General features: G+C 36.6%; 1 protein-coding gene across 1 annotated transcript in view; it reads left to right on the top strand.

Moving 5' to 3' along the window:
- Positions 1-16,260, top strand: part of RNGTT (RNA guanylyltransferase and 5'-phosphatase) — a 170,291-nt gene that overhangs the window by 136,010 nt on the left and 18,021 nt on the right. Inside the window, exon 14 of the mRNA XM_058801514.1 lies at positions 321-387. Within this exon, the coding sequence (XP_058657497.1) occupies positions 321-387 (67 nt within the window). The remainder of the gene's footprint in view (positions 1-320; positions 388-16,260) is intronic.

Here is a 16,260-nt window from a genome sequence, read left to right on the forward strand (position 1 = left end):
TTCTAATAAAAAGTAAAAGCACATACCTGCCATTCTCCCACATTACTGAGTGGCATCCATCACAAAGAAGCCTATGAAATGATTTTTTTGAAGATTTGCTTGGAACATAAACACAAATTACTGGTGTGCATCCATCTTTAATGCAAATTTTCCATTTTTGTAGTAGCTCACACAGAATTTTGTAACCAGATTTGCAAGGGTAGCTCTTGCTATCGTGGTAAAGATTGGTGCCCTGCTAGGATTTGGTAACAATTACTGCAGATGCAGAAGAAACTTATGGATGTAAAGTGATATCTTAAAAGATTCTTTTCATTTTTTAGGCTACTCACCCAGAATGTTGGTCTTCTTTATGTTGGAAACTTTGACAGACCTTTTGCACAAATTAAGGTATGATTAATAAGCTGGGGGGAAGGGGGCTATTTCAATTATTTCATTTCTGTATGATTTAGAAAACTTCAGGACTTCAAGTTATCAATATAGCTTCAGGAAAAACAATGGGAAATAGTGCTGCTTTGGTTATGTTTACAATATTCTGGATTTGCTTTTGGTTTAATCTGTACTCTTAACTTGTCAAAGAAGTTTAGTGTTTCCAATCATCTTTTGATTAATTTTGACTCTGGTTTAATTACCAGAAGGTTTTCTTGTCAGAGATATTTCAAAGCAAAGCTACTTTTGAAGCCCTGTAGTTCTTTAAGTGATCCTTGACAGGGAAGGCACTGCAGTAAAAAGCACAGATTGTTTTCCCAGTATTATTAGATTTATTATGAAAGACTCATACAATTGCTGGAAAATAATTTGCTTTTTATGACTTACTGTTTCTTTTTCTTCAGAGGACCTATAATAGCTTCCTGTTTCTAATTGCCAGTTCCTAATTAGTTATTGCCATGTCACTTGCAAACAAAAATGTTCTACAAGTATATATGGACTGATTGTGATGAGTGTCATTGATATTTTCCTTAGAACAAAGAGAGGGAGGCATTAGCATGTCATCCATTACACTGCAATGTGGAAACGTGTTATCTGTTTCAGAATGCTGAAATGTTCCCATGTCTTAGATGATACCTGTAATTATTACATATTTTGCTACTCTTGGCTGCATTGTTCCCTCCATCATGTGTATATGCTTGTGCTTCAGAATTTTAAAAACTCTATTTTAGTTTTATATCAAAATGAAACTTAATTTTGAAAACTCAGGTGTGTTCTTTTGCCATCCCTAATTATGTTACTAAACAGTATTCCCAACTGTATCTAGCAAATACATTTTACAATTTAAACCTTAATACTGTATTAAAAGTATTTTAAAATAAGAAATGCATGCTTTTCATCTTCCTATTTCCCTTTCACTCATCTCCCCAGTTCCTACGTGTGTATTATTCAGTTTGGCTAATAACCAAACAATTAAAATGTTACTTTGCATGAAACAGCTTGTTAGAAGTTTCTTCAAAAATAACCTTGTATACTTTTGTTGATACCTCTTCAGACCTGTGCTTCTTTAAAAGCTTTATAAGAGTTAACTGTTCTCCTGTTCTAAATGAGGATCTGTTTCTGCCTGCTCCAGACACTTATAAGAATATTAAGTAGCAAAATGGGGTTTTTTTCCCATGGCTGGGAAGAGTTTAAGTTCCCTGGGTGGAAGTGAGAGAGAAGAGGTGAATACCCCATTAGTTTTCTGCTGCTTGCAGTCAGCAGTGGTACCCCTCCTAATACTTTGGGCCAAGGAGAGGCCCTTGTGCTCACAGGAGAGCTGCAGAGATGCTGTACAGGATCCAGCTGCAGGACTGGGTGGCAGGCCACTTGCAAATGCTTAGGGAAAGAGGGCACTAACAGGACAAAGACAAAGCATGCTGACAGCTTCCTGCAGTTTGCATGCAGCATCTTCTCTGCTGGAAGTGGTACCTGCATCCTGGTGCCTAATAGACTCACCTGGACTTCCCTCCCTCAGTGTGCTTGAGGATTTTCCACTAAATTTTCAACATACAAAGCCATACTATCATTGTGAGTTAAGGTATTAGTTTATATCTTTTGAATCTACTGCCAAATTATTCTTTTTGGTTCAACCTAGCCCTTATATCAAGAGAAGTGATGAGCAGCCATTCTCTATTCCTGATCTTTATCATCCCCTCCACGTTACCCAGTCTTGCACCCTCCAGACCACAGGAACTTAATTTATTTAGTTGCTCCTGAAATCCTACCTGTATCTCTGATCAATTTTGTATTTTACATACCCTTCTGTATTTCTATTGTTGTTTTTTTTTAGAATAGGGGATGGCATAGTGTTGAAGATATGGGCACAATAGCGGGTTTTTTTTGTGTCTGCAGTTCTTTATACATGGGACCATGCTTGGTAAATACCTGATGTACAGTTAATTTGAGTAAGTTAATACTGGACTTTCTGGTAATATATAACTCATGTAGTCTCATCCTAAATGTTGCATTTGCCACAGAATAGGTTAAGTGGATAATCAGAATAAATTTCAGTTGCTGCCTTTGAAAAACAAAGCCTATTTTCCACTTAATTACTGGAGATTACAATGGTAAGTTTGAATAAGCAAATCCCACAAGATGCACTCTATAAAATATAACTTATTTTTGGAGCTATAGCAATGTATATGGATGTATGTTTGCACACTGTTGCTTTGCTTTGCTTTGCTTTACTTTGCTCTGCTTCTGGTGCTAAAAACAATGCTGCAGTGGTGAGCTGATTGGTGTGGATTATTATTACCTTGAACTGGGAAATGGCATGTAGTTAACAAAGACAAAAAGCTTTTGAAATTGAAGCTTCTCTCTGATTGCTTGAGATTCTAGATTGATTTTTGCTGCATGGCAACAGGAGGAACTGGTATAGAGTGATGGTGTCACGCCTTTATAGAGATCTTCAACACCAAAAAAAGAAAAAAGGAGTAATAACTCACACTGAGAGTTTGTGGTGCAAAAAGAAGTTTATGTACTCTGGAGATGTACGATGGTCTTTCATAACTGTTGACACAGGTTTCTTTCATTCTGCCCCCAGCACTTCTTCAGGTGTTTGATATGCTGTTGCTAATGATCCCATCAGTTAAAAGATCAGGGAACTACGTATGGTCCTTGAATATATATATGGCAGAGTTTCTATAACCTTTTAGTTCAAATATGCTTTTACACACTGTGTGATAGATTGGTCCCTATTGTTGTATAAATTACCCACTCATGTTCATTTGCAAACATCCCAAGTATTACGTATTCTATTAAGACACAGCATTTTTTGCCAAATATATGCATTAAGGAATGCCCCAAACCACTACAGTCCTCTGCCAGTGTAGATTTATTACTCAAAGTGGACCATTATTAGACAGCAGTACTTCCAGTGCATTTTAGTGTACTTTCAGTTGGACAAGTCAGAATGTTACCAGGTCTTTGAAATATTCATAGTAACATATAAACTCATATATACTAGTCATGTATAGTGCTCATATATTCATGTTTCAGTTTATATGCATTTACAAAAGTGCAAAAAGAAAAGCTTCTTATCAAAGTATCCCTTCCCAAAAGCAAAACACATTTGACTTTCCAAAACTGTGCAGGAGATAATTGCAGCAATGTCTTTGATGATGAAGAACTGTAGATGGCGATTCTGGGAAAAGAGTTTGAAATAGTAATGTCTCTTCTAGGATGATTTTTCTATGTCTTTCTTTCTTATATCAATAATTCATTAATATATATTAATATTTATAATGTTTCTGAGACATAGCTGAACTGATAAGATTAACTGAAGTTACCTGATCCTCCTCCTCAACTTGCTTTCAGTGGTATCAGTAGTTGTGCTTGATAGGTGTTGGATATCTGTACTTCATTATGCAAGAGAAATGTGAATCATTCACTCCTGGAGCTTTTGAATCTTGCATCTGGTAGCAGATGGATAGAAGAAATGGGGAAAAAGAGTTTTCCTGGCTGGAGGGATCTGCCTGGAGCTTAACTCTTCTAATAATTTGCTAGTTCATTGGTATTGTGAGATTTTTTGTGTTGCTCTTTTGAACAGAGTTTATCATAGAACATTTACATTTTTGCACAGTGTTTGTGATTTTTCTTGTTCTAGGGTAATATTTAGTGAGTTTCAGTAAGTTCAGTGACTTGTATAAATGATGGCAGTTTCAGTTAGCTTATGAGACAATTAATTATTTCAAAATTCTGCTATGGTAACGGCTTCTAATTTTTTTCCCAAGGGGAATGTTCTTTAAAGTTATATTGAAGGAATCAATTTAATAGAGGCTAGTTACTTTTAAAAATTGAATTTTGTTTCTAAATAAAATTATTCTAAGTTATTGTTTCATTCCAACGTCCATTCAATGGTATGGTAGAATAGTTTCACCATAGATGTTGGCTTTCAGTATCTTCTCCCATTTAAGCTATGTTAGTAGTAGTAATAGTGGTGGTTACTGTCAATTCTGCTTTCTTTCAAAGATGTCTGGAGCAATGCAATGATATGCAGCTTTCTTTGGATCTTAAATGGTTTAGGACCAGTGGTTTTCTTATTTATTAAACACCTCTTGAAAATTTGATGTAATGAAAAAGGTTTCTGTAAGTAATAATCTTGATCAAGAAGGTAAAGTATTGTCATCAGCTGGAATTAACTGGCAAGCTTTCTTTTTATATTTCTTTTATATTTTTTCCCTAAATATTGTTAGTATTTTTTTTGCTAACAGGGATGCTATTAAAGCAAAAACTTTATCATAGAAATTTTGTGTTTAATAGAAGTAACTAAATCTATTGTCTCAGTATACATAATAATTGCCCAATGGAAGGGGATGTTACTGGGGTTTTATGACACATTGTTTTTAAACTTGAGAGTTGATCAATAGATTACAATGAAAACCTAGCTACACTATATGCAGTAATTATATCTATAAAGAAAATCATACTGCTTGATCAATGTATTAGGATTGTCAGTTTTTGTGGTTCAGTTCCTAGTAGCTTCAGGGGTTAGGGGAAATGGTTCAGTACACTGTGTTCTCCATTATTAATAAGTCATGAGGCTTCTGGCAGTCTTTACTATGAGCTAATGACTAGTTTCATTTTTTGGCTTTCTTAGCACATTAAATTACCATTTAAATAAAGATTAATTACTACTGCTTTATTTTTAGTATTTTAAGAGTAGTTATTAAAAGTTTCATAGTAACTACTACTTTATTCAAAATAGAATTGTTTGATTTGATAGAATATGAGGACAGTTATATTGAAAAGAATATTTTGAAAATAATAATGTGTTGTTAGTATTTTGTTTTTTATTATAGGATCCCAGTGGAAAGATTCTGAGTTTTAAGTTTGCTTCTGGGGAATTTGCTGCTGTGGTTACAGCAGTCTTGCTGTCAAGGACTAGCAAGGAATCAAGATCTCTGCTCTGACCTGCACGTCAGTAGCCCTAATCTGTGATTTTATTAAACTTGAGAAAAGTGTTGCTGATTGGTGAGACAGCTAAGCTGACCACCTGCACTCCAGAATTGTAGTTTGGTTCTAAGCTATTATTTGTCCAGCTGTCTCATTTTCCCTCAGCAAATACACTTTTAACTTAAAACATGTTAAAGCATTATAAAATTCTGCCAGAGAGAGGCCTTACAGCAGGTAATCACCCCAAAATAATTTCTTTCATCATATCAAATCAGAACCTGTAGACTCTCCAGATACAAATCCATCTACCTTCGCTTTAAGATCTGCAGGCAATAGCTCAGCACCTCAGATAATTTACGGTAATGTTCCCATGAGCTGAACCATGAGCTGAAACCTCATGAACATAGCTGCCTTACCTTTGTCCAAACACCTGGGATGAACTGATGTCTGAGAACCAGGTCAGACATAATTCATGGCTCCTGCAGCAATGTGAAACCTCTGTAGCTGATTACTGAAATGATTGGCCACAATTTACCAAACAATCCTTTCCTGAAGAAGAGGGAACAGGAATGAATTTATGGTCTCGCTGCTCTTAAGAGGTTATTTTTTTAAGGTAGGATAAACTGCTGATTTCTCAACTGAAGCTAGCATGTTTTTCTTCCCTGAGTGATAATGGCTTCTACTATGAATGAGTGATCCCAAAGCTTGGGATACCCTTGTTTAGGGTACAGCACTTCAGACCACTCCAAATGTAGAGAGAGGATTAGTCCAACTTTCACCATGCAATAAATTGCTGTCCAGACACAGCTCCATAGTAGCAGTGTGGTCTGTAAAGTTTTTTAGCAAAAAATGTTTAAAAGTTTTCCCTTTGAACGTGCTGACAGCCACTAAGAGTACGTTGCTATCTTAATTTTTTGATGCTTTGCTTACTGGACTTTCATACATAATCACAGAGATTTTTGTGTCCACTACCAGAGCCAATAGTAGAGCAAAAGAATTTCTCATTTATCATGCTCAAGTCATACCCTGAATTTTGTTTCTATAGTCTATCTCCCCTTCTTACTGTTTTGTGCTGTTACTGTGTTTTATGTGATGTGAAATACCATAGAATATGACCTAGGGAAATCATGTCTTCAGCTTGAAGATGGTATAGCTCTAGAATCTCTGAAGTGAGGTGTTCCTGAGAAAACAGAAGTGCTGATTTATCTCTGTTTGGTTCTGGTTGTTCACATTGAAGACAAGTAATTTCAAACTGAAAGAGACATCACTAGCTTGAACAGGGGCCTGTCAAATTAAAGACAAATAGCTGTAACCTTCGTTAGCTTAGCAAGATAGTGTCAGAGAAGGATCGTTTCATCTTCTTATTACCAGAGTTAACATGGACAGTGAGGGGAAGAAAAATGTGAGAAAATTATTTTTAGCTAGGAAAGTAATGATAGGACAGCAAATGTGTTATCCTGGACAGAAATAATTTTGTTCTGAAAGCTGAAGAATGTTTTCAGAGCTACAGATCTGTATCCAACCTCCACTAGGAACAAATACCTTGAAAATACCTTGACAGTTTTGAGAAGGAATGTGATAATTACATGACTTGGTAATTGTGAAAGAAGAAGATAAATCCAGGTAATCTGAGTCCCTACATTTCATTAAACACAGTCACTCTAAATTAAAACACACAGGATGAGGATAAAGCTGTACAATCTGCCTCTACTGAAGTTCAAACTGCATCTTTAGGACAAAGTAATCAACATTAATTATATATACTTATTACTGTTAACAGTCTTCCAAGAGAACTGGTGGGTGGCTCTTACGTTTTATAGAGTGTTGTGGGATGTTACAGCAGGATTTTCATATCCTCTTGCTACTTGCTTCTTCCAGAAGCTGTACTGGGCATCGTTGGAAATGCTAGTATTGGGCTGTTGAGAAACCACGGAAGGAAATCCTTCTCTTTGTTTTTATTATTCTGTCTTTTGTGGTAACCACCTATACTTGTGTGTCATGCAGAAGTCAACACATGGAAACAGTTTTAGCACCAGAACATAAAAAAATAGGGCTGATGGAGAGATAATATGTCAAAATAAATTTCTCATTATAGTGGGGATTTAGGATTTTGTCCTAATGTTTATTGGTACAATGACAACGTACACTCTTGTGGGAAGTCTGTATGGGTCAGTGCACTTCCAACTCATGGGAAGTCATACAATGCTGAGATAATTCCTTTTGGAGTCTGAACCTGTCCTTCTCCACTCCTTCCTTTGTTCTGCACTATTTCCACATCATTGACCCCACAGTACTGGGTCAAATTCAGCATCTATTTTTTTTTTATCTTCAGGGCTCTCTGAGATACATGAAAAGTTACCTGGCATAGGGTTGTGGACTGTGTTTGCCTTTGGCAGGAATGATGAAAGGTTTTACATTAAAGATAAAGTTAATGATTTTCAGCAGCAAGGTGGTTTTCAGGAGAACACCGTAGGACTTGGAGTGAACTTGGTGGAACCTAGAGTACTTAGACATCTTGGAATCTTCTGTCCCAAGCTCAAGATGCCTTTCTTTGTGTCCTAAACAATAATCTGAACATATTCAATAACTGAATTCTGAATACATGAAAGCAGTAACAGAATCCATGGGAGGTTCTGCCCTACCCACACAGTTGATATCTTGTAGAGAAGGTGAGGGAGGTGCTAGGGAGAATGTAGTGAACAAACTGCAAGTTAGAAAATGTAAGGTGCTAGCAAAAAATCACCAACTGCTCATTCCTAAATTACATGTTTGTTAAAGGTAGAGAATTTAGCTCATTTTGAAAAAGGCACTTTTGAACTACTACTTTGAGAATTAATTAGGAAAGAAAAAAGCATATGACTTAATTCTTTATCCCTTGAGATCTTCCTTACCTTTCTCTACATCTTGACATTGTTTGTTGCAGCTTTTCTCAATCATATTTGCTTCACTTAAGGGCAAGAGGTCCTGACTGCCTGTGTGTTTCTACAGATCCTGGAATATTAGAGCTCTCAGTCCTGCCTAGGAGTGTTAGACACCAATAATAGAAATAAATATTAATATATTATATATTTGCATTTATATTACAGTAAAAGTCAGTGGACATATTTATTCTCTGCAGACATATTAAAGAGCAAAAATAAAATGCTTTTTAAAAAAATCCAGCCTTAGAACTGGTGATGTAAACAGAAAGAGAATAACTATAAAATCTGCATTAGCACTGCTAAAACTGAAGCAGTGATTCTGTATGCTGTCACAATTGCTGCCCCTAAGAACAAAATGTTAATGAGCTATAATTTATAAATTCGCTCTCTTCTGATGTATCAGGCCTCATTTTGCTTTTTGTTATGATTAAAGCTATGAATTCATTTGAAAAAATCGTTCTCTGTAAAGCATGCAGTGTTCCATAGAAGTCCACAGAATTAGGAGTATTACCTCTGGAGTTTTCTCTTGTTGCTGCCAGAAACATAGAATAATTGTTTTTTGTTTAGGAATATGATTTTTGTTGAGGTTTTTTGTTGAATTTTTGGGTTTTTGGGGGCAGGTTTTGTTATTTCAGCTCCTAGTAGTGTTTTTTGAAAAGAAATCCAAGTTTGTTCTTGGCAAGCATGGGGTGAATTAAGCCTTCTGGAAAGGTTAAAAAAATAGTTAATTGATTTTAGGTCTTAATTTATTGGATATTTTTTGTTGTTTTCTATTTACCTCTATGTTAACTCTGCAGAGAAAAAAAAAAGCCTTCAAATGCTTTTCATGAGTATTGTAAAAATGAACAGATTGCAGTTTTTTCAAGCCTTCCATTTTCTTGGGCTTACAAATGCATCTTAGCCATACAAAATCATTATGATCATACCTCATTTCTCAAAAAGGTTAGAAAAACAAGTGCTCAGAAAGGAACCTCAGCAAGTTTAGTAGCAGCAGATTCCGAGCTGTGCACCAGGGGCAGAGTGAGCTGATGCCTTGGAGTGGCTGCACAGCAGCTCTGCAGAGCAGCACTGAAGGTCCCAGTGCCACAAGCTGAGCTGAGGCAGCCACGTGCAGGGGCATTGGGAAAGGCCAAGCACACCTTGGGCTGTCTTAGCCAGAGCATTGCCAGCAGTCCAAGGAAGGTCCCTGTTCTCTGCTCAAGTGTTTCTGAGAGATGCCTGGGGTAACTGCACAGCTCTGGGCTCCCTGGGGCAGGAGAAGCCACCCCTCTGGAGTGACCTCTGCAGGGGTCATGGTGAAGGGAAAAGCATATGGCCTGTGTGGAGAGGTTAAAGAAATAGGGTTTGCTTAGGAGAGAGGGGTAAAGGGGGCACTCATTGCAATCCTCCTTCATCTGAAGTGAGATTGCAGAAAAAAGGAAAGTCAGACACTTTTTAGAGGTGCCTGGGGAAGGATGAGCAGGAAAATTCCAGTTGGATGTAAGAAAAAATTTGCATTGAAGTTGGTGGGGCACAGCAGCAGGTTTCCTGAAGACACTGTAAAACCTCTGTCTGTGGAGGTTTTCAAAGTTAAACTGGAAGAGACCCTGAGAAACCTGACTCATCTTTGAAGTTACCCAGCCTAGATCAGGAGGCTGGATTGGGTGTTGGCTGGGTGTCCCTTCTGACCTGAATTTTTCAGGTTCTGTGGCACATTAAAGTATAAGCAGTCACTGCTGTGAAACTTAACTAGTTCATAAGGATATATTATAGGAAACCTTAGAGTTGGATGTTTGTGAACCTCTGCTGTTACTGATTGAATAGCATACATTAATTAATTTCAGCATACAGTATTCCCGTCAGTTCTTCCTTCTTATCTTTTCCGATGGCTGTGACCACAGCTTGCATTATACAAGGCTTTCAGTACTTCCATTCTCAGTATCTTGGGATCTTGCTTGTTATATGTTTACCTTGAAAGTGTCTTTTTTTCTCATAACACAAAAAATACAAAAAAATGCACCCTTTTTCCATTAAGAGTTAGAATTGCATTATATTCCAGAGATCCTATGGTCCTCTTTCGAAGAACATGCTGTGTTTTCTTCACTAAAATGTTTATTTAGAAGAAGAAAGATGGGTGTTTTACTTTGAAGTCATTCTGCAGCTGTTTCCCCATAATGACAGTATGGATTTTTTAATGGAGTATGCGGTATATGTTGAAAATAAAGCATCTCTGTCTTAATCTAAAAATTTGTGAGTCTAACTGGAGCTGAGAGAAGCTGGTGTTCTTAGGAATGTGTCTAAAACTCAAGAGGTTTATAGATTGTTCAGAGCCATATAACTAATTTAAAAAGAAATATAGCAAAGAAGAAAAGAAATTGAAAGTGGCAGCAATAGCTATATTAGGAGCAAAGCTCAGGAGTAAAGGGCTGGAAGAAGAGCTGCCTGTGAGTAGCTGCTGGATGTAAATGAGCCAAGAGACTTTGTAAATGTGTCAAATGGCTTGTAAGTGTTGTGCATTAGTAAGGGAAGAGGGTGTGCAACAGCATTACAATACAGGATACCTGAGGGAACAACACTTGCATATATGCTGGGCGGTCAGTCAGGCTATCTAATTCATACCTTCCCTTCCCCTACAGTCTTGTCTGTGGCCCCTGTTCCAGCAGCAACACCCTTGAAAAAGCCTCTTGTAAAAGCCTCCAGAACTAATCCCTGAGACCAATAGTAATTTCTTCTTCAGTGGTTTTGGTTGGGGTACTTTTGTCATACTACCCAAAAGATTAAGCCAAAGACCATTTTTTTATCACATTAGAGATGTTTGATTTGGAGATTCCCATTTCCTCTTGTTTGATAAGTCATGAGACTAGTGGTGTTTGGTTTTTATTTTTTGTGGGGTTTTTGTTTGTTTTTTTTTGTTGTTTGTTTGTTTTTTTGGTTTTTTTTTTTTGTCTCAGCATTCCTTCTTGAATTCATTTGCTTTCTTACCTTACTGGTAATTTTCCAAGTATTTACCAGTGACCCCCTACAGATACCATTCTGAGAGGTACAGTCAAACAGAAAACTGGATTTTCAAAATGGTAAAGAGATTGCTCTTATGGTAGCTTTCTGTGGCCAGCAGTATGGAAACATACTGTGATAAATGTGAGCATTAGAACATGCAGATTATGTCTCATTATAATATCACATTAATAGACAGTTTATTTTCCACTTTGAAAAGATGGCAAAACAAAAGGCTTAAGCTCTGTTTCTGAACCATAAAGTTATTGCTCACTACCAGCTAAAAATTGCTGTGAAAGATCCTGGAAATGAAGGGTTTGTTTTAGCAATAGATGAGCATAGATATTGCAGATATTTCTCATCTGCTTTGCCTTGAGCCTTCATACTTGCCACAGTGGAATAACTGATCAAGTCATTTTAAAACTGCCAGATTTCTTGTGCTGTAGTGCAAGTTGTGCTTTGCTATTGTCCTTGTCCTCTTTGTCACATTGTTATTTCACAAGCTTCAGTGTTTGAGAGTGTTCTGGCTCCCATACATGGGTGATTTGGGGTTGGCAGCATCTTTTGTTTTGCTTTCTTATGTTTTACAAAAATCATCTGGCAGAGAGAATGATTTGTCCATGATGATTTTAAGCTCTTGAACATGGTAATTTGTTGCTGCAGCTGTTCTTCTGTTATAACTGCATTGTCAAACCTGGTTTGGGTGTGCCTCTGCACATAGAGAGTGTAATTTGTTCTGAATAATTGAGGATACCTTGATGACAGCAGCTGTTTATGGGGCCAGCTCCTATGCTTGAGTGAGTGGCAGTAGGGACTGTTTTTTCCTTTGATGTAGACATCCCCACGCTTAGTTTCCATAAATGTGATTGCATTTGCATTTTCTTTTGACTAGAATATAATACTCAGACAGTATGGCAGTGTGCTCAAGTTTCTAGGAGTTTTAGGCAATTTAGGAAACTTATTGCAGATAATTGTCTTCTCAGAAAAAGTAGTGCCCTAAATTTGTATGTCATTATTGTTTTCATCAAAAAATACTCATTTCATACCCTGTCTGTGATCATAATTGTTCTTTATAAATATGTTCTGATTTTTGAAATAAGTTCTTCATCTTTTATTTTCTATTAGAGGCTTTTGTTGGTAGTGGAGCAAACAAAATAAAGGCAGTGGGATGGATAACAGTCAAAGAGAAAAAATAAATAAAAAAGTAGATTCTAAGTAAAATTATAAATGTCAGACTCTATGAGAAATTAATTCTAATTGAAAGGGGCAACAAAAGATGTTTTAGGCATTTCAACAATTTCTTAGTTGTTTATTGTTTTAAAGAATGAGAACGTCAGCCAAGATCAGGCTTGAGGGGGGGGGAAAGAAAGCAAATTGTTACTGTACAGTTTATAGGCAGAGAGTATCTAAATTTATTAGGCTTTTTAGAGGTGAATTATTTTGAATCTGAACTGAACAAATGAGGTTGAACTTGATAAATGAGCTTGAACTTGTAGTACCTTTGCGAAATGCAGATGATAATGTCTTTAAAATAAATTACTCATGAATAAATCAAGATGTTGAAGTTGCAAAGGGTGAGAGATGGTATAATAGGGAAATTCTTAGACTAGGAAATTGTTTCTGAGACCTTTCTTTATAGTATATGTAAAATGAATAGTGAATATCATGAATGAGAAATATTTTAAATGTCAGATACTGATAACATTGGCCAAAAAGCAGTTGATGGCAAAAATTATTGTATTGAGAGGTACTGTGCTGGTTTAGGGCTAGTAAAAGGCAAATGCAGATTAAATTTAGATAAATGAAGAAGAATAGAATTGCAAACAATAACACAGAAGGTAGAAGAAATACCAAATGAGATAATTATGCAGGATATCAGCCTTGAAAGGAAACGGGGTTGTAGATAATATCCTGTCTAATTAGAATACCTATAAAGAAGGTCATGTGATCTAATTTCAGCCACCATAGACCCTGCAGGCTCCTTGTGTAGGTGGTGGAAAACAGTGGAATCCAAGGGTGAGCCTGGGATGCTCTAAAAAAGTGCCTGATGGTTGTCCCACTGAATCTTTCAATCACTTTCTAGAGGTGCCAGCCTCTCTCTGTGAATTACATATAGAAACTAGCTGAATTTTAAGTAACTAATATAATGCCATAAATACTTGTCTTGCCTTTCTCTCTGGACTTCTCTAAGTATGAGATTAAAGGCTGGAGTAAAACCACATTCTTATTGTAAATCTGTTGTAACTGGAAGTTAGCATTTCCAGTACAGTATTCACCACAGACAAGTCCTGTAGCTCAGTTGTCACTCCAGCTACTGGTAATTGATTTTCAGATATCTGTTTTTTCACCACTTCTCTCCTATAATAGAAGTCTTAAAAACCAGATAAGTCCTGCAAGTTTAGGGTCTGTTAGGGCTCTGATGAAAAAGTTGGTGGCTATTAGAGAAGGTTAGCAAATAAGGAGGAAGATGTAACTAAACTAGATTTATGCCCATGAAAGACTGGCCTGTAGGGGAAAAGATGAGATTTCATACTAGTAAAAGTAGAAGGATGCTGATCTACTCAAGGAAATGATAAATAGCACCTGTACAATTGAAAAAATATCCTTGATATCTACAAAGCACTAATCCTAGGGGAAAATGAAGCTGTACATAAACAGTAAATCAGGTAAGATTATTTCCTTTTGAATTGTTAATTTGTTTCTCTATTTGTGTCATTTAACTAAAATATATAAATTCTTTGTTCATCAAATTTGATTTCACAGTTCATATTGCAAGGGTCACATATACCTTTCCTTGGCAGTTTTCCAGAATGATTATAGAATTGGTAAAGTTTCACTTTTGAGAGAGAAATATATATTGAAACTCAATTGACTGATAGTGGTGCACTATCTTGTTATGTAATAGTCAACAAAACCATTATTCATTTACTTTTTATTTGACAGTAGTAAAGCGACTGCAGTTTTATCTTTCTAGCATAAAGTGAGAATGAAAGTGAAGAACAACAGAACTCAGTGGTGCTATTATATTTCAGCAAATTGAAGTTTTCAAACTGCCGCTTCTGATTCTCTCCAAACGAAAAAAGGTTGATTGTAGAGACAATAGCAGATTATATCTTCAGGGAAAATAGTTCTGAAATATTTGAAGAGATAAGAAATGTGGCAGCATTGTTAGAACCGTTGTGCAGAGACTTTATTTGTATTGCTGAGAACTGTAGATGTTTTCATTTACTGGGAAGGGAACTGTAACTACGCAATATTGCTTTTTATGTTACTAACTTCAGTGAGTTACTGTTTAATTGGTATACAGAAAAATTTCTGCCAGTGAGTTTACAACCAAATGCTGTAATGAAATGTCACTTCCTTTTAAAAAGTGTTACTTTCCCTTGGTTCGCTGAAGTACTAAATCCATTTCAGTAAATGAATCTATTGATTTTAGCTTAATGTGTTGTAATAAAAAATATTTGAGCATGTTCTCAGTGGTAGATTCATGAGATGCCATGCTGGATTCTGTAGCGGCAATGATGTGGATTTTTCTCTATTTTTCATGCATTAAGTAGGGGAGTCAGCATTGTTTCAGAGCAGAGTTAATGACCTGGGGTCTGATGGAAGCCAGTTGTCTCACTCAACTGTGCAGAAGTCATCCATGGACTCTGACTGGGTCAGCCAAGACCTGATGGTGCTTTAAGTGGGAGGCAGTGAGGCTCTAGCCAAACAGCTCTTGAACCTCTTGCCCCTTGCAGACGTGGTTAATGCTGACCATGGCCCTCACTGCCTTGAGCAGCTGCCCATTGCCTGCACCCTCCTGCTGCACCACACAGGAAATAAAATGCCCCATTAGTGTTGTACATTAACCTACCCAGGTGTAATTTAACAGTAATACACACAAGTGCAACCCAGCTTCTGCTTCATTTGGTTAGTGGGTCATGGTTAGCCATGCTTGATTGGTGATCATTGCAGGAGCAGATGAACTACAGGCTGTAGCATTTCTTTTAAACCTTGCTGGGGTCTAGGGAAGAGGCTGGTCTGTAGTAGAAGCAATCTAAAGGAATATGCAAAAGTGGAATTCGAGACAATAATGTTTTTGTTCTTGTAGAAAATAATGCATTACATACAATTACTGCATTTTACTACATCACTACCTTCGCTTTCCACCTGTTACACTTTGGATACCATTAATGCATAGAAAGGGGTTTCAGAATAATTTAACTTCAATAGAAGGAAAGCAAAGGACGTATCTGATTAATTTAGAAGGATGTTTATAGATCAGTGAGTCAGATTTTGGATTTACAATACTAAAGTTTAATGCTAATGCAAACACTAAAGCAAACAGACCTTGAATTACTTAATTACAACCTTGTTAATATTTCATTCAGAACTTTAAGGAAAAGTCTGTACTAACTAATTAGTAATTAGTAATTAGTGCTAGTACTTATAGCAGGAAACTACAAACCAAGGCTTTTTCATTAATTTCTCCATTGTGTGCACTGTTGCTTGACAAATCAACTCCCTTTTACCTTGGACTTCTCAACCGCAGAATTACCTACATACAGCTTTTTTCTCTAAAGCATGCTAATGAAATGAGTTTAACATTACAAGTTACTTATACACATTACAAGTGTATAAGAATACACTTTGAGATTGTTGGATAACAGATGTAGAGAGTTGCTGTTACTTTGTTTTTCTTTCTCTTTTCTTGTTTCTGTTTTTCTAGGGAAGAGCCTTCAAGGGTAGTCTTTTTTCCTGGGAAGTCTTAGTGTCACTGGCTGTCTCTAGAAAGTGCTTATGATGTTACTTGAAATACTATTACATCATGTGGAAAGCAAAACAAATGTTTTTGGCTGTATTTGTTAGGGAACTAAAGCTGTTTTTGTCCTGGGCCTTAGGTAGGGGAGGACAGCAGCTCAAACACAAGTGTAGCACTTGAGCAGAGCACTCAAATTAGGCTCAGAATTCTGGGGAATTTAAGAATTGGCCCATGCAGAGATCTTTACAGGAAGCAGCTTTA

Source organism: Ammospiza caudacuta, chromosome 3 (assembly GCF_027887145.1).
Source record: "Ammospiza caudacuta isolate bAmmCau1 chromosome 3, bAmmCau1.pri, whole genome shotgun sequence".
Taxonomy (NCBI): domain Eukaryota; kingdom Metazoa; phylum Chordata; class Aves; order Passeriformes; family Passerellidae; genus Ammospiza; species Ammospiza caudacuta.